Raw genomic sequence first — 19,359 nt, 5'->3', positions numbered from 1 at the left:
TCCTGCGTGATAGGCAGAAAAAATTGAGTTTAAATGATAGGATCCCTTTAACTGTATGTATCACTATAGAATGTCAACCAGTTCCAATACCCTGTATTTTAATTACTGCTCAGAAAATGCTTTATGTCTGCCAAAAAGAATCATTTAAGAGCTTTGGCTCGCCTTCATCTTCTTTCCTGATATGCATTTACAAGAAATATGTAATCTTATCTAGTATGACCGGCTGTATGACTGCTTTGTGTATATTTAATCTAAAAAAATTTCATATACCAGTAATTGATCTGTTCACATTCAATTATTTCTGCTTCTGATGCTGAAGTTTTCACAGTTCAAGAGACACTTAAAATATTTGTAAAAATATCACTTTATACCAGCACATCAACATATGGCTAAAGAAGGAAGAACCCCACTGAGATTCTATGTTATCAGAGCTGTGCATATAAGAATACCAAGATTAAGGACACCTAATGTGTCTCCAAAACATGTAGGCATCTACAGTACAGGTTAACCACACTCCTTGTGGTCTTTATTTCATGTGCTGAATAAAGTCTATACACTTTCTATGTGGCTGCTGTGCTAGATGGAGCTTTAGCTGGGAGGACATAAAGGAATACCCACAAACATCATTGAACAGGTGCAATAAATCTAACAGAATTGGCCAACAATGCTCCAAAATGATGTGAGATGCTGAGAGTGGTTCCTAAGAAAACAGATTACTTCATTACTATGAACACGGTTTTCCCATAAGCAACAGTTATCGCCTGTCCTCCAGATACATGATACGTGGGTGATTGTTAGGGGTCCCACCTCTGGGATACCTACTGATGACAAGAATTGGGGGACATTATCTCCTGTCTTATTCGTGTTGCAATTGTAAATGCGCATTGATAATCCATTAAAATTGCAAGGGGCTGATGGATATAGTGTGCATATTAGGATGGAATATTATATCATTATTTTGCTTTAAGGAAAATGGGTTGCAGTAAATTATTCATTTACCTGTCAATAATGTTGTGGAATGGATTTACCTGCCACCTAGTGGGGTCTTAGCTATATAAGGTAGAAGCAGTGTGCATGCATGTCCATTGCCTAATTCAAACATTGGACACCATTCTCATAATCACCAGTGAGACCCCTGGCAGACAATTACCATGTATCCTATGTATGGGTTATATGTGTTGATTATGTGTTGATTCTTTACAAAAATATGTTCATCTATTGTGGCTTTCTTATTTAGTATATGTATATGTATGTAGTTAGTAAAATCAGTCTACTGACCCTACAGGGAGATAAAGGGATCCCAGGAATCAAGGGAGAAAATGGAAGAAGTGGTCCAGATGGCATCCCGGTAAAGTCGGATATAATTCATTTTAAATAAATTATATCTTATGTATATATATAAATACATGTATATAATTTTCACACAACACTTTTTACACAGGGTCCCTTTGGCATTCCAGGCAGTAAAGGAGACCCAGGCAGTCCTGGACCAAAAGGAATAAAGGTTTGTTCCATATTACTGTATCAATACACTGTTTTATTGCTAGGCACCCAATTCTAATAATTTGAGTAAGTATATCGTAACAGCAAATAGCTGGATTGACCTTTACTATAATGTTCTTCCCTTCAATATAATATTCAAAGGGTTAAGGGTTTATATCTAAGATTCCTTGTGGTCTATGGAGGTCATGGATAACAGAAATATTTCAGCCAAGTTTACATTAGTGAATAGGTTAATGATTAGCTAACAACAAAGATAAAGGCTAGCATAAGGTTGAGGTCCCATGTTACAAAAACACTGAATTTGTTTTGCATTTTTTTGAGCTAAAGCCAAGAGTTGCTATAAAGGGAATGGAAAATATGTAAGAAGTTCTTATATTTCTACCTTCTGCTCCATCCACCCTTGGCTTTGGCTAAAAAAAAAAGAACACTGCAAAATCTACAACAAAAAAAGCTGCGTTTTCACAACGTAGGGCTTTAGACTAAAAGTGGCTTACTTGCTATACCATGGGCCCCTTGTATCCTGAAAAAAATAAAAAATAAAGTTAAATCAGATGAAAAATATGCCAAAACATCCAAAGTTATGGACATGTATAGAAATAAAATTAATGTATTTTACATTTTTTATCATCTACTGCTATTATATATCCTGCTATTCTTTTTTTATAGTATTAGTATTCATTGTGCATGTTATGTCACATCCATATTAGAGATGAGCGAACACTAAAATGTTCGAGGTTCGAAATTCGATTCGAACAGCCGCTCAATGTTCGTGTGTTCGAACGGGTTTCGAACCCCATTATAGTCTATGGGGAACAGATACTCGTTAAGGGGGAAACCCAAATCCGTGTCTGGAGGGTCACCAAGTCCACTATGACACCCCAGGAAATGATGCCAACACCTCTGGAATGACACTGGGACAGCAGGGGAAGCATGTCTGGGGGCATCTAACACACCAAAGACCCTCTATTACCCCAACATCACAGCCTAACAACTACACACTTTACACACTCAATACCACCTCTCTGACAGTAGGAAAACACCTTGAAACATGTGTATTTGGCACTTGCAGTGAGGAGAGCTTGTCACCAGCAGTGAATTTGGCCCTTATAGTAAGTTGAGGTTGGCACCAACATTTGTTTTGAAAATCAGGGTGGATTGAGCCTCTAACCAGCAGAGTTTGGGCAAATTCATGGTGGAGGGAGCCTCTAAACACCCCAGTTTGGGCAAATTCATGGTGGAGGGAGCCTCTAAAAACCCCAGTTTGGACCAATTCATGGTGGAGGGAGCCTCTAAAACCCCAGTTTGGACCAATTCATGATGGAGGGAGCCTCTAAACAGCCCAGTTTGGGCAAATTCATGGTGGAGGGAGCCTCTAAAAACCCCAGTTTGGACCAATTCATGGTGGAGGGAGCCTCTAAAAACCCCAGTTTGGACCAATTCATGGTGGAGGGAGCCTCTAAACAGCCCAGTTTGGACCAATTCATGGTGGAGGGAGCCTCTAACCAGCAGAGTTGTGGGAAAACAGGGTGGAGGGAGCCTCTAACCAGCAGAGTTGGTGGAAATCAGGGTGGAGGGAGCCTCTAACCAGCAGAGTTGTGAGAAAGCAGGGTGGAGGGAGCCTCTAACCAGCAGAGTTGGTGGAAATCAGGGTGGAGGGAGCCTCTAACCAGCAGAGTTGGTGGAAATCAGGGTGGAGGGAGCCTCTAACCAGCAGAGTTGTGGGAAAGCAGGGTGGAGGGAGCCTCTAACCAGCAGAGTTGTGGGAAAGCAGGGTGGAGGGAGCCTCTAACCAGCAGAGTTGTGGGAAAGCAGGGTGGAGGGAGCCTCTAACCAGCAGAGTTGGTGGAAATCAGGGTGGAGGGAGCCTCTAACCAGCAGAGTTGGGGGAAATCAGGGTGGAGGGAGCCTAGTATTAGCAGAATTGTGCAACGCTTATGGTGGATGAGTATGAGGATGCGGAGGAATTGGAGAGGTTGAGTACAGACATGGAGTTTCATGTTGGGGTGCTTTACACAGGTGGGCACAAAAATGAAGGCTCTATCCAGTGGTGGTTCATTTTTATCAAAGTGAGCCGGTCGGCACTCTCAGCTGACAGACGGGTGCGCTTGTCAGTGATGATGCCACCGGCTGCACTGAACACCCTCTCAGATAGGACGCTGGCGGCAGGACAGGACAGCACCTCCAAGGCATATAGGGCAAGTTCAAGCCACAGGTCCAACTTCGACACCCAATACGTGTAGGGCGCAGAGGGGTCAGAGAGGACAGGGCTGTGGTCGGAAAGGTATTCCCGCAACATGCGCCTATACTTCTCACGCCTGGTGACACTAGGACCCTCCGTGGCGGCACTTTGGCGAGGGGGTGCCATCAAGGTGTCCCAGACCTTAGACAGTGTGCCCCTCGTTTGTGTGGACCGGTGAGAACTTGGTTGCCTACTGGAGGAACTACCCTCCCTGCCGCCAACGTCACATGCTGGAAACATCTCCATCATATTCTGCACCAATTGCCTGTGGCAAGCATTGATGCGATTGGCCCTCCCCTCTACCGGAATAAAAGACGAGATGTTGTTTTTATACCGGGGGTCAAGGATAGCAAAGATCCAGTACTGGTTGTCCTCCATGATTTTGACAATACGCTTGTCGGTTGTAAAGCACCCCAACATGAACTCAGCCATGTCTGCCACAGTGTTAGTTGGCATGACTCCTCTGGCCCCACCGGAAAGTTCAATCTCCATTTCCTCCTCATCCTCCATGTCTACCCATCCGCGCTGCAACAATGGGACGATTTGAAGTTGCCCGGAAGCCTCCTGTATCACCATCACATCATCGGACAACTCTTCTTCCTCCTCCTCCTCCTCCTCCATTAAACGCGATGAAGCGGACAGATGTGTGGACCTACTCTCCAGCTGTGACGGATCGGATGCTATCCCTAACTCCTCTGTGTGATCTGAGTTATCCCTGATGTCAATCAGGGATTCTCTCAGAACACACAAGAGCGGGATTGTAAGGCTCACCATCGCATCCTCAGAGCTCACCCTCCTTGTGGACTCCTCAAAGACCCGTAGGATGTCACAAAGGTCTCTCATCCATGGCCACTCATGGATGTGAAACTGAGGCAGCTGACTTTGTGGCACCCTAGGGTTTTGTAGCTGGTATTCCATCAAAGGTCTCTGCTGCTCAACCACTCTATTCAACATCTGAAACGTTGAGTTCCAGCGTGTGGGGACGTCGCACAAAAGCCGGTGTTGTGGCACATGCAGGCATTGCTGGAGAGATTTTAAGCTAGCAGCGGCTACTGTCGACCTGCGAAAGTGGGCGCACATGCGCCGCACTTTCACCAGTAGCTCTGGAACATTGGGGTAGCTCTTTAGGAAACGTTGCACCACTAGGTTGAAGACGTGGGCCAGGCATGGAACATGTTGGAGTCCGGCAAGCTCCAGAGCTGCTACCAGGTTCCGGCCGTTATCACAAACGACCATGCCTGGGCCCAGGTGCAGCGGCTCAAACCATATTGCCGTCTCATCGAGGAGGGCATCCCTCACCTCGGAGGCAGTGTGCTGTCTGTTCCCCAAGCTGATCAGCTTCAGCACAGCCTGCTGACGTCTACCAACGCCAGTGCTGCAACGTTTACAACTCGTAGCTGGGGTCAATCTAACAGCGGAGGAGGAGGCGGTGGCGGAGGAGGAGGCGGTGGCGGAGGAGGAGGAGGGGGGTGTTCTTCTCGTGTCCCTGCCAGGAATGTTAGGCGGGGAGACGAGGTACACCGGGCCAGTTTGGGAAGCAGTCCCAGCCTCAACTACATTCACCCAGTGTGCCGTCAGTGAAATGTAGCGTCCCTGTCTGCATGCACTTGTCCACGCGTCGGTGGTCAAGTGGACCTTTGTGCAAAGCGCGGAACTAAGGGCCCGCCTGATGTTGAGTGACACGTGCTGGTGCAAGGCGGGGACGGCACACCGGGAGAAGTAGTGATGGCTAGGGACGGCATAGCGAGGTGCCGTAGTTGCCATCAGGTCCAGGAAGGCGGGAGTTTCAACAAGCCGGAACGCCAACATCTCCTGGGCCAGCAGTTTAGCGATGTTGGCGTTCAAGGCTTGCGCGTGTGGGTGGTTAGCAGTGTATTTCTGCCGCCGCTCCAATGTCTGAGAGATGGTGGGTTATTGTAAAGAAGCGCCTGATGGTGCCTTTGATGGTGCAGGAGAAGGAGATAAGACAGGAACAGGGGAGGATGAGGGAGAAGTCAACAAAGTGGCGGAGGCAGATGAAGTGGTGTCCTGGCTCGTCCTCTGGAGTGCATCGCCAGCACAGTCAGCAGTGGCAGTGGCAGAGGCAGAGGCAGTGGCAGAGGCAGTGGCAGTGGCGTGAACGGCAGGCGGCCTTTGTCCTGCCGTTGCTGCCTGCCACTGATTCCAGTGCTTGGATTCCAAATGACGGCGCATTGAAGTGGTGGACAGGTTGCTCTTCTCAGAGCCCCTAATCAATTTCGAGAGGCAAATTGTGCAGACAACACTATATCTGTCCTCGGCGCATTCCTTGAAAAAACTCCACACCTTCGAGAAACGTGCCCTCGAGGTGGGAGTTTTTCGGGGCTGGGTACGAACTGGAACATCTTGGGAGATTCCGGATGTGGCCTGGCTTCGCCTAAGCTGCTGACCTCTGCCTCTGCCTCTAGCTACCCTTTTTGGTGCTGCACCTGCCTCAACATCCACACTACTTTCCCCGCTTGACATCCCCCCTGTCCAGGTCGGGTCAGTGTCCTCATCATCCACCACTTCCTCTTCCAACTCCTGTCTCATCTCCTCCTCCCGCACAATGCGCCGGTCAACTGGATGCCCTGACGGCAACTGCGTCACATCATCGTCGATGAGGGTGGGTTGCTGGTCATCCACCACCAAATCGAACGGAGATGGAGGAGACTCTAGTGTTTGAGCACACAGATGCTCCTCTGTTAGGTTCGTGGAATCGTGACGTGGAGAGGCAGGTTGAGGGACAATGAAAGGAGCGGAGAACAGCTCTGGGGAGCAGGGACAGTTGGGGTTATTGTTCTGTGAAGCTTGGGAATTTTGGGAGGAAGGCGGACAAGACTGTTGGGTAATAGGAGGAGAGGAGGCAGAGACTGACTGGCTGCTGGACAATGTGCTGTAAGCGTTCTCTGACAGCCATTGCAAGACCTGTTCCTGGTTCTCGGGCCTACTAAGGTTTGTACCCTGCAGTTTAGTTAATGTGGCAAGAAACCCTGGCACTGTGGAGTGGCGCAATGCTTGCTGCCCCACAGGAGTAGGCACGGGACGCCCTGTGGCTTCACTGCTACCTTGCTCCCCAGAACCATTCCCCCGACCTCGCCCACGGCCTCGTCCACGTCCCTTTCCGGGAGCCTTGCGCATTTTGAATTCCCAGTTAGAAACTGGCACTATATACCAGTAGCAAAAATTGTGGGTGCACGTAACCCCAATATATTCTTTGAATTACCAGTCAGAAACTGGCACTATATGGCAGTAGCAAGAAATGAGGGTATTTGTAACCCCAATATATTCTTTGAATTCCCAGTCAGACAATGGCACTATATACCAGTAGCAAGAAATGAGGGTATTTATAACCCCAATATATTCTTTGAATTACCAGTCAGACAATGGCACTATATACCAGTAGCAAAAATTGTGGGTGCACGTAACCCCAATATATTCTTTGAATTACCAGTCAGAAACTGGCACTATATGGCAGTAGCAAGAAATGAGGGTATTTGTAACCCCAATATATTCTTTGAATTCCCAGTCAGACAATGGCACTATATACCAGTAGCAAGAAATGAGGGTATTTGTAACCCCAATATATTCTTTGAATTCCCAGTCAGACAATGGCACTATATACCAGTAGCAAGAAATGAGGGTATTTGTAACCCCAATATATTCTTTGAATTCCCAGTCAGACAATGGCACTATATACCAGTAGCAAGAAATGAGGGTATTTGTAACCCCAATATATTCTTTGAATTCCCAGTCAGACAATGGCACTATATACCAGTAGCAAGAAATTTGGGTATTTATAACCCCAATATATTCTTTGAATTCCCAGTCAGACAATGGCACTATATACCAGTAGCAAGAAATGAGGGTATTTATAACCCCAATATATTCTTTGAATTACCAGTCAGAAACTGGCACTATATGGCAGTAGCAAGAAATGAGGGTATTTAAAACCCCAATATATTCTTTGAATTACCAGTCAGAAACTAGCACTATATGGCAGTAGTAAGAAATGAGGGTATTTGTAACCCCAATATATTCTTTGAATTCCCAGTCAGACAATGGCACTATATACCAGTAGCAAAAATTGTGGGTGCACGTAACCCCAATATATTCTTTGAATTACCAGTCAGAAACTGGCACTATATGGCAGTAGCAAGAAATGAGGGTATTTGTAACCCCAATATATTCTTTGAATTCCCAGTCAGACAATGGCACTATATACCAGTAGCAAGAAATGAGGGTATTTATAACCCCAATATATTCTTTGAATTCCCAGTCAGACAATGGCACTATATACCAGTAGCAAGAAATGAGGGTATTTATAACCCCAATATATTCTTTGAATTCCCAGTCAGAAACTGGCACTATATGGCAGTAGCAAGAAATGAGGGTATTTATAACCCCAATATATTCTTTGAATTACCAGTCAGAAACTGGCACTATATGGCAGTAGCAAGAAATGAGGGTATTTGTAACCCCAATATATTCTTTGAATTCCCAGTCAGACAATGGCACTATATACCAGTAGCAAAAATTGTGGGTGCACGTAACCCCAATATATTCTTTGAATTACCAGTCAGAAACTGGCACTATATGGCAGTAGCAAGAAATGAGGGTATTTGTAACCCCAATATATTCTTTGAATTCCCAGTCAGACAATGCCACTATAAACCAGTAGCAAAAATTGTGGGTGCACGTAACCCCAATATATTCTTTGAATTACCAGTCAGAAACTGGCACTATATGGCAGTAGCAAGAAATGAGGGTATTTGTAACCCCAATATATTCTTTGAATTCCCAGTCAGACAATGGCACTATATACCAGTAGCAAGAAATGAGGGTATTTGTAACCCCAATATATTCTTTGAATTCCCAGTCAGACAATGGCACTATATACCAGTAGCAAAAATTGTGGGTGCACGTAACCCCAATATATTCTTTGAATTACCAGTCAGAAACTGGCACTATATGGCAGTAGCAAGAAATGAGGGTATTTGTAACCCCAATATATTCTTTGAATTCCCAGTCAGACAATGGCACTATATACCAGTAGCAAGAAATGAGGGTATTTATAACCCCAATATATTCTTTGAATTCCCAGTCAGACAATGGCACTATATACCAGTAGCAAGAAATGAGGGTATTTATAACCCCAATATAGTCTTTGAATTCCCAGTCAGAAACTGGCACTATATGGCAGTAGCAAGAAATGAGGGTATTTATAACCCCAATATATTCTTTGAATTACCAGTCAGAAACTGGCACTATATGGCAGTAGCAAGAAATGAGGGTATTTGTAACCCCAATATATTCTTTGAATTCCCAGTCAGACAATGGCACTATATACCAGTAGCAAAAATTGTGGGTGCACGTAACCCCAATATATTCTTTGAATTACCAGTCAGAAACTGGCACTATATGGCAGTAGCAAGAAATGAGGGTATTTGTAACCCCAATATATTCTTTGAATTCCCAGTCAGACAATGCCACTATAAACCAGTAGCAAAAATTGTGGGTGCACGTAACCCCAATATATTCTTTGAATTACCAGTCAGAAACTGGCACTATATGGCAGTAGCAAGAAATGAGGGTATTTGTAACCCCAATATATTCTTTGAATTCCCAGTCAGACAATGGCACTATATACCAGTAGCAAGAAATGAGGGTATTTATAACCCCAATATATTCTTTGAATTCCCAGTCAGACAATGGCACTATATGGCAGTAGCAAAAATAGTGGGTGTATATAGCCCCAATTCTATTGCTAGGGGACTTTCAGGGTATTTCTGGGGTGAAGGTGGGGGGGCACACCGTTGGAACGGGGATTTGGGGTGTATATATGGGATATACGGGAATACACTGTCAGTGTATTCCATTCAGGATCCTGGGAAAGCTGGGTTGTGGCGATTGAGCCCGTCAGTGCCACGTTACACTGACAAGCTTCTCCCTGGAATTTAGCTCTTATAAGAGCTGTTGGTTGTCTTCTCCTTCCTATCCTAGCCTGTCCCTGCCTACCCAGAATCTAACCCCTAGCTAACTGGACGGAAACCTCCGTCCCCGGTGAATTGCAAGCTCAGAATGACGCGAAGCTGGGCGTCGCTGTTCTTTTAAATTAGAGGTCACATGTTTTCAGCAGCCAATGGGTTTTGCCTACTTTTTTCAACGTCACCGGTGTCGTAGTTCCTGTCCCACCTACCCTGCGCTGTTATTGGAGCAAAAAAGGCGCCAGGGAAGGTGGGAGGGGAATCGAGTAATGGCGCACTTTACCACGCGGTGTTCGATTCGATTCGAACATGCCGAACAGCCTAATATCCGATCGAACATGAGTTCGATAGAACACTGTTCGCTCATCTCTAATCCATATAGTACACCCTGTAAAGATTAGATATATTATAAGGACATTGCATAAGTCTCATTAAATTCTAATACTGCCAACAAACACATTTTGTTCTGTACAGGGGGAACCTGGAGTTCCTGGACAGAAAGGAGAGCCTGGGGAAGTCGGACTGAGAGGACTCCAGGTACTGTAATACAGTGTGTGCGTGTGTGTGTGTGTGTGTGTGTGTGTGTGTGTGTGTGTGTGTGTGTGTGTGTGTGTATATACAGTCCTATGAAAAAGTTTGGGCACCCCTATTAATCTTAATCATTTTTTGTTCTAAATATTTTGGTGTTTGCAACAGCCATTTCAGTTTGATATATCTAATAACTGATGGACACAGTAATATTTCAGGATTGAAATGAGGTTTATTGTACTAACAGAAAATGTGCAATATGCATTAAACCAAAATTTGACCGGTGCAAAAGTATGGGCACCCTTATCATTTTATTGATTTGAATTCCCCTAACTACTTTTTACTGACTTACTGAAGCACAAAATTGGTTTTGTAACCTCAGTGAGCTTTGAACTTCATAGCCAGATGTATCCAATCATAAGAAAAGGTATTTAAGGTGGCCAATTGCAAGTTGATCTCCTATTTGAATCTCCTCTGAAGAGTGGCATCATGGGCTACTCAAAACAACTCTCAAATGATCTGAAAACAAAGATTGTTCAACATAGTTGTTCAGGGGAAGGATACAAAAAGTTGTCTCAGAGATTTAACCTGTCAATTTCCACTGTGAGGAACATAGTAAGGAAATGGAAGACCACAGGGACAGTTCTTGTTAAGCCCAGAAGTGGCAGGCCAAGAAAAATATCAGAAAGGCAGAGAAGAAGAATGGTGAGAACAGTCAAGGACAATCCACAGACCACCTCCAAAGAGCTGCAGCATCATCTTACTGTAGATGGTGTCACTGTGCATCGGTCAACTATACAGCGCACTTTGCACAAATAGAAGCTGTATGGGAGAGTGATGAGAAAGAAGCCGTTTCTGCACGTACGCCACAAATAGAGTTGCCTGAGGTATGAAAAAGCACATTTGGACAAGGCAGCTTCATTTTGGATACAAAAATTGAGTTGTTTGGTTATAAAAAAAAGGCGTTATGCATGGCGTCCAAAAAGAAACAGCATTCCAAGAAAAACACATGCTACCCACTGTAAAATTTGGTGGAGGTTCCATCATGCTTTGGGGCTGTGTGGCCAATGCCGGCATCGGGAATCTTGTTAAAGTTGAGAGTCGCATGAATTCCACTCGGTATCAGCAGATTCTTGAGAATAATGTTCAAGAATCAGTGACGAAGTTGAAGTTACGCCGGGGATGGATATTTCAGCAAGACAATGATCCAAAACACCGCTCCAAATCCTCAGGCATTCATGCAGAGGAACAATTACAATGTTCTGGAATGGCCATCCCAGTCCCCAGACCTGAATATCATTGAACATCTGTGGGATGATTTGAAGCGGGCTGTCCATGCTCGGCGACCATCAAACTTAACTGAACTTGAATTGTTTGTCCAAAATACCTTTATCCAGGATCCAGGAACTGATTAAAAGCTACAGGAAGCGACTAGAGGCTGTTATCTTTGCAAAAGGAGGATCTACTAAATATTAATGTCACTTTTCTGTTGAGGTGCCCATACTTTTGCACCGGTCAAATTTTGGTTTAATGCATATTGCACATTTTCTGTTAGTACAATAAACCTCATTTCAATCCTGAAATATTACTGTGTCCATCAGTTATTAGATATATCAAACTGAAATGGCTGTTATAAACACCAAAATATTTAGAACTAAAAATGATTAAGATTAATAGGGGTGCCCAAACTTTTTCATAGGACTGTATATATATATATATATGTGTGTATTACTACATTTAAGCTCATAATCAACTGAGTGCATGAGAGACACATTTTATAGTAACTTCTATAGTAAAATCTTTTCATATAACTATATTTTACTAGGGTGAAAATGGTCTAGATGGCTATGGAGAACCTGGCCAAAAAGGAAAGAAGGTGAGTTTGTCGATCTTGCATGACATGAATGTGAAGACCCTCACCTACAGGTATGTGATTTTATTTGTGCTATGGTTATACAGATCTTGAGTTTTGCAAGGTTTTGTCAAGGTAAGGTTTGTTGCAACAGCGTATTTAACTAATGATGGGTGAACCTTGTGAGATTCGTTTCACTAATATTAGCAAGGATTTCCACAAGTTTCAGTTCAGACCATGTTAGTAAAATACTCAAAGAATTCCTTAGACAGAGTATAATAAACAGAGATTTGGGAGAGGTGTGGAAAACTGCCCAAACATTGTTACTCACCTTTCCTCACCTCTCTAGCTCTATGTCATGGAGTCTGGTCTTCTCTTACCTTCCGATATACCAAGTGAGATCACTGGCACCAGATCATTGCCTAGGCTTAGGATTGGGTCTCAGTGGTCTTGTGGGTCACATCAGCAGTAGAGATGAGCGAGTAGTATTCGATCGAGTAGGTATTCGATCGAATACTACAGCATTCGAAATACTCGTACTCGATCGAGTACCACTCACTATTCGAATGGAAAAGTTCGATGCAGAACCAGCATTGATTGGCCGAATGCTATACAGTCGGCCAATCAACGCTGGTTCTTCACCTACCTTTAGAAGTCTTCTCCGTGCAGATTCTTGCTCGCTTGTAGTGTGGGCATGCGCAGTCGGCTCTGCCCAGGCCCGATGCCTGGCAGAGTGAATTCAGAGCTGGAAGACGCCGCGGGGATGCTGCACGGAGAAGACTTCTCGGAGGATCCAGCCCGACCCTCACTCGTGGACTTGGTAAGTGTAATTTGATCGAACGTTGCCTACCCCTGAAACGAGCATTTTCCCCCCATAGAGTATAATAGGGTTCGATATTCAATTCGAGTAGTCGAATATTGAGGGGCTACTCAAAACGAATCCGAACATTTTACTGTTCGCTCATCTCTAATCAGCAGTCATGTGGGGTGTTGAACTTGGCAGAGGTGAGGAAAAGTGAGTATTAGTGTTTGTTTGTTTCCACACTTCCTCCAGGCCTCTACTTATTATACCCTAGAGACCTTAGACCAGACCTGGGCAAAGCACGGCCCGCGGGCCATATCTGGCCCTCTGACTGATTCAGTCTGGCCCGCATAGCTTGACTAGGGAGGCGTGTCTAGGGAGGCGTGTCTTAGTGACAGCAGGACAGTGCAAGAAGATGGAGACATGTGGTGTGGGTCCTAAGGTCCTATGGTTCTGAGAGGGGAATGTGAGATGCAGGGTGGAGAATGTGTGTGTATGTGTGTGTGTCTATATGTGTCTGTCTGTCTGTATGTGTGTGTCTCAGTAACCTAGGGGCAGAGATGGAAGGGGAATGTTATTCTGGGGCAGAGATGGCAGATGGAGGGGGGGGCATGAAACTGGGGACAGATGGAGGGGGACATGAAATGGGGCAGATGAAGGGGGATATGAAACTGAGGGAGAAATGGAGGGGGGACATGAAACTGGGGGTAGATGAAGGGGGCACTTAAACTGGGGGTACATTAAACTGGGGACAACTGGAGGGGGCATTAAACCATGAAGGTAGCTGGAGGGGGACCTGTCTGCCTCTAGTTGCCCCCAGTTTAATGTCACCCTCCAGCTACCCCTACGGTTTAATGTCTGCTTCCAGCTTCCCGATTTTAATGTCCCCTCTAGTTTCCCACAGGTTAAACTGGGGCACCAGGAGAGGGACTTAATACTGTGGGGAAGGGAACATTATAATGTGAAGATATATAGTCTACGGGTGACTGTAGGAGGATTACACTGTGTGGGGCACATGAAAAGATGATTGGGATTGGGCGGCGTGGCCCTCTAGCATAGTTTCAATTTCTTATGTGGCCCCATGGGAAAATTAATGCCCACCCCTGCCTTAGACTATAATAATGATTGATTGGTAGCAAGTGCAAAAATCTTGGGTTCTGCTTCACCTGAAATGTTTTTCAAAATTTCTAGCAAACCCCCCGCTCAATTTGAACTATTTCACTCATCTCTCTATATTTATCTCATTAAAGCCAATTGTAGCACTCCTGAGTCACAGTATACTTGCAGTATAATCCTGGCCTGACTCTGAAGGTAAACAATTTGGAGCCCCGTATCTCAGGGTCCATTAGGGCTATAAAAATGACCTTGGATTCATTTTAAAGATGCATACTATATGTTATTTTATTATTTACTATATTGTTTGTCTCCCTTGTGCCTTCTATATAGATGGCCAGAAGTGATGCTGTGCAGGGAAAACTATGAAGGAGACACAGAGCTGAAATAATTGCTAATAGCTTAACAAATTGACATTTATGTTCATTAATCACCTCTATTTTTACCAGTTTTTGTATACTTTCATTGAATCTGTATCATATCCTTTGTTTACAAAATGAATAAAAACCTAAAGGGGTTGGCCACTTTCAGAACAATATTGAAAGAACAATGCTATTGTTTGTATAATAAAGTTGTACAATTTTCCAATATACTTTCTGTCCCAATTCTCAAACTGTGAGGAATTAATACAGAAAGAGTATTGGAAAACTGTACAACTTTTTATTTTGAAAACAATAGCATTGGTCTATTGGTCTGAAAGTGGACAACCCCTTTAAGTGTAAATAACAGTGAGAGTACTCTAAATGTTAATAAAAATGTTTTGCTTTGTCATTAGGGGCAACGAGGACAGCAAGGAGATATTGGTATCAAGGTACGCCATCTTTCTAGATACCTTCATATGACATGCTGTCTATTCTTAAGAAATGTTAAATTCTTTATATTTATAATAAACTGTAGTTCATTCAGAGCTTCAAGGGGTTGTCCATTTATAGATCAATATTGAGAGACAATTATTATTGATTGTATAATAAAAAGTTGTACAATTTTCCAATATATTTTCAGTATCAATTCCTCACAGTTTTCTAAATCTTTGCTTGCTGCCATTCATTCTGTTACTTCTAGTGTCTAAAATTCTGACCATGGTCATGTGATTTAAGGTCCATGATCATGTGATGTACACACCGGTGAACAGCTCATTACCAGGCAGATGTCTGATTACTGTGCTGTGACTATAACAAGTTGCGCGCCTTTGTGTCCATCACATGACCATGGACTGTACGTTACGTGACCATGGACTGTGTATCACATTGTCCAAAGATTGTCACATCAGCTTTTATTGAAAAAAGGGATTTCATATATAAGTCGATGAATATTTCATACAATGATTGTTTGCGAGTCCCGTTCCCTTTTGAGGAGGACATGCAGTTGGTGTTCTTCTCCAATCAGCGAATACTCACTAAATGTAGAACCATTGATTGACAATGCTCTTATTCGTAGTATCCACTTGCAATTCCAAACCATTACTCAATACTTTTGTATATGTGGCTGTATAAACTTATATATTAACTCCTTATGAACATCTTAGAGAATCCTGTATTTATTTTGGAATGTTGTAAATATATTGTGTTAATATGAAAAAGGTGATACTTATGTTATTTTCGAAACATCTTCAGGGAGAGCAAGGAGACCCTGGTGTAGAAGGAGAGCATGGACACAAAGGAGAACCAGGAAACAGTGTAAGTGTTAAATGGTTACTTCCTTTTCAGCAAACTTTGCATAAATCAAAAGTACAAGCATATATGAGAAACTTCCTGCCTGCAAAAATGATTTACACATTGCAAACTTGCCTGAATTCTGTTTTGTTAGTGGACACAACATCCTGCAGGTGTCATATTACAGCTCAAATAGAAGTCTATGGAGAGTAGGGGAGAGAGGAGTGAGCAGCAGTGAGAGTAGAGACACACAGAAACATTAAGTGTGAGCTCACTCTGACCTATTGATGCTGATTTTGATATCTTTTCTGTCTCAACATCATCTCCAAAAACACCCGAAATCTGTCTCCCATTGATTCAATTATATTCAGCTAACTAAAAAAAAAAAAAGCACTGTGTCATATCTTGAGTTAGAGTCAATATTTTGCACTTTATATTCTGTCACCAAAAAACTTGACCACGATCATTACACCCCTAGTGTAATGCTTTTTTTGTCTATTTGTGACCACCTAGTGGGGGAGGGTGAATTGCAGCCTTTCAACTTTTTTGTTATCAAGTCATGTTGATTAAATATTTAAACAAATTGGAGATAAGTTAATTGTGGAAACATTTGTGTATGAATAACCCACCTACAGACACTGTGCCACAATATCCACTGCCAAGTCAAATCTGGGGCATCAGGAAAATAGTGTCTCCAGACTGATACCTTCTCCTTCAAGATGGTATCCAGAAATGTCATACCTGGTGTAACACGGGTATGGCGACACTGCTCAGACTGCAGCTACTGAGCAGCAGGAAAATAATGACATTAGTAACATAAGTAATACAATATATCTATAATTACTAGAGATGAGCGAACACTGTTCGGATTAGCCATTCAGAACAGAATGCTCCCATAGAAATGAATGGAAGTAGCTGGCACGTACACTTTGCCGGCGGCCGGTCGCTTAACCCCCCGCGTGCCGGCTACGTCCATTAATTTTTATGGGAGCGTGCTGTTCGGAACGGCTGTTCCGAACAGTGTTAGCTCATCTCTAATAATTACATCATTATTACATTTCGATCACATTAATATTCTGATCAGTACTTTACAACACAACGTATGGCAATATACAGTTATATACAGTTATACACCGTTATGCCGATGACACCCAAATATACATCTCTGGACCAGACATTAACTCCCTGCTGGCCAGAATTCCAGATTGTTTAGCGGCCGTAGCCTCCTTCCTCTCCTCCCGCTTTCTCAAACTCAACATGGAGAAAACAGAGTTTATCATCTTCAGCCTATCCTGTATGGCCCCTCCACCTGAACCATCTATCAAAGTTAATGAAACCACAATTACCCCTGTCCCACAGGCCCGATGCCTTGGGGTAACCCTGGACTCTGACCTATCCTTCAAGCCACATATTCAAGCCCTCAACACCTCCTGCCGCCTCCAGCTCAAGAACATCCACCGAATTCGCCCCTTCCTCACCCCTGAAACTACCAAGATGCTTGTCCAAGCCCTCATAATCTCCCGCCTAGACTACTGCAACACCCTTCTCCATGGCCTCCCAGCCAACACCCTCACCCCCCGATCCTCATCGGCTGCTCCCCTCTGCCAGTCCCTCCACTGGCTACCTATAGCCCAGCGAATTGAGTTCAAGCTACTAACGCTAACATGCAAAGCGATCCACAACCTGTCCCCTCCATATATCTCTGAACTAATCTCCCGCTACCTGCCCACACGTAACCTCAGATCCTCCAACGACCTCCTACTCCGCTCTGCTCTCATCCGCTCCTCACACAACCGCCTCCAAGATTTCTCCCGTGCATCCCCCATACTCTGGAACTCCTTACCACGACACATAAGACTGACCCCCACAATCACAGGCTTCAAGAAGGCCCTGAAGACTCACCTATTCAGGAAGGCCTACAACCTCCAATAACACTATCACCGCACTGCCATCTGTACGGTCTCCCCCTCTCCTTCTGTCTCTACCCCCCCTTCCCTCATAGATTGTAAGCCCTCGCGGGCAGGGCCCTCTACCCCACTGTGCCAGTCAGTCATTGTTAGTATTATATCTACCTGTGTATTCTGTGTACTGTATGTAACCCCCAAATGTAAAGCACCATGGAATTAATGATGCTATATAAATAAATAATAATAATAATAATACAGTAACTTTATAAGTGTGGCACTTGCAGTTTACCCCTTACTGAGATTATAAAACCTTCACTATAGAAATACTGTCTGTGTTCACATTTATTCACATTTCTTAAATGATGTGACTATTTTACCACAGATACATGGAAAACAAGGTGCTGTAGGAGATCCAGGTTTACCAGGAGCTCGTGGCAGGAGGGTAAGACTAACATTACATTGTCATGGAGTCATTGGATTATGCCATATTATGTACAATGCTGTATGTGTAGTGTTATACTTATGTGAACAGATATTGTAATAGTTACAGATATTCTCCCACATATACAGTATATTAATGAGAATAACTCAGGACTCTAAATATAAATGACTGCAGCATTGTTATTGTGCTATATGGCGAGAAGTACCAAAATAACCAGACACTAGCGGGCAGAGATGCCATGTCTAATGTAGTCATGACTTTAGATAAGGCCTAAGCATCTAACTCAGAATATATAATGTTTCTTAACATGGTACAGATTGAAGAACAGTATTGAGTAGTTGTTTGCACTTTGAATAATCTTCAGTTTATTATATATCTCACCATTTTTTTCTCTTCTAGGGACAAAAAGGAACTTCTGGCCAAATTGATCAATCTGTAAGTACTATATAACAAATGTACTGTCTAATGTTAATCTAAGTTTATTCAGTTAAAGTAATATCATGGTTTTTTTCTAGCTACATTTTTTTTTATTTTTAACATTTATGTCTAGACAATTTTGCCATAATTTTTTATCCTAATGTTACTGTTTGGTTGGGTGTAAAACTACAGTCATGTAAGACCAGCCTTATGGGTTAAAATTTAGAGTTCAGTGACTAGTGACTATGCTGTTTGTTGCAGACTACAAAGGTGTTTTGTTAGCATGTTGTTAAATGTGTAAAATTTGTTTCATGAGAAAAAGGAGTCCTTCACCAAATTCAAGCTAAACTATGGGTGGACACATTTGTATGTGAGAGAGGTTTGGAAGGGGTTAACTATGGGAAAAAGTAATGATTTCCATAACTGGAGCCATTTATGTGTGTACACATATGTACAGTATATCATTCAGAGCATGACATGGTCGGAGTTACCTAGTGTAGATTCAGACCATCATCCATTAATGATTCAATGCTCACATACAGTACTATATATACACATATATTGGCATATCAAATCAGGTGATTTGAATCTACACATCAAAGAATAAACTTCAGTGCACCATGTAAGATATTTAGGATCATGACCTATTTTATTTATTTAAGAAATACATCAATTATAGAGGAGATAGTGATGTTTCAGCCCAGTCAACCTTCTTATACTCTGTGCAGTGTAATTGAAATCTACAATATTAATGAAATAGCCATTGAGAAGCAATACAAGATGATCCAAATAATCCTAAATCAATCAAAAAGATACAATTCTTTGAAGATATCTGAAATGGAACCCTATTAAAGTACCCAAAATACTCCTCACTCCTAGTGCCGTATACATTCACTTATATTGAATCCACACATATTATC

The 19,359-nt window shown here is 43.1% G+C and overlaps 1 protein-coding gene across 1 annotated transcript in view; it reads left to right on the top strand.

Annotated features, from left to right (window-relative positions):
- COL6A6 (collagen type VI alpha 6 chain) overlaps positions 1–19,359 on the top strand; it is an 86,551-nt gene that overhangs the window by 49,814 nt on the left and 17,378 nt on the right. Inside the window, exons 23-30 of the mRNA XM_075271928.1 lie at positions 1,286–1,348; positions 1,442–1,504; positions 10,201–10,263; positions 12,080–12,130; positions 14,797–14,832; positions 15,635–15,697; positions 17,963–18,022; positions 18,422–18,457. Of these exons, the coding sequence (XP_075128029.1) occupies positions 1,286–1,348; positions 1,442–1,504; positions 10,201–10,263; positions 12,080–12,130; positions 14,797–14,832; positions 15,635–15,697; positions 17,963–18,022; positions 18,422–18,457 (435 nt within the window). The remainder of the gene's footprint in view (positions 1–1,285; positions 1,349–1,441; positions 1,505–10,200; positions 10,264–12,079; positions 12,131–14,796; positions 14,833–15,634; positions 15,698–17,962; positions 18,023–18,421; positions 18,458–19,359) is intronic.

This window comes from Leptodactylus fuscus, chromosome 4 (assembly GCF_031893055.1).
Source record: "Leptodactylus fuscus isolate aLepFus1 chromosome 4, aLepFus1.hap2, whole genome shotgun sequence".
NCBI lineage: Eukaryota > Metazoa > Chordata > Amphibia > Anura > Leptodactylidae > Leptodactylus > Leptodactylus fuscus.
Note: the sequence above shows the minus strand (reverse complement) of the source record. Positions and strands in the feature narration are given on the sequence as shown.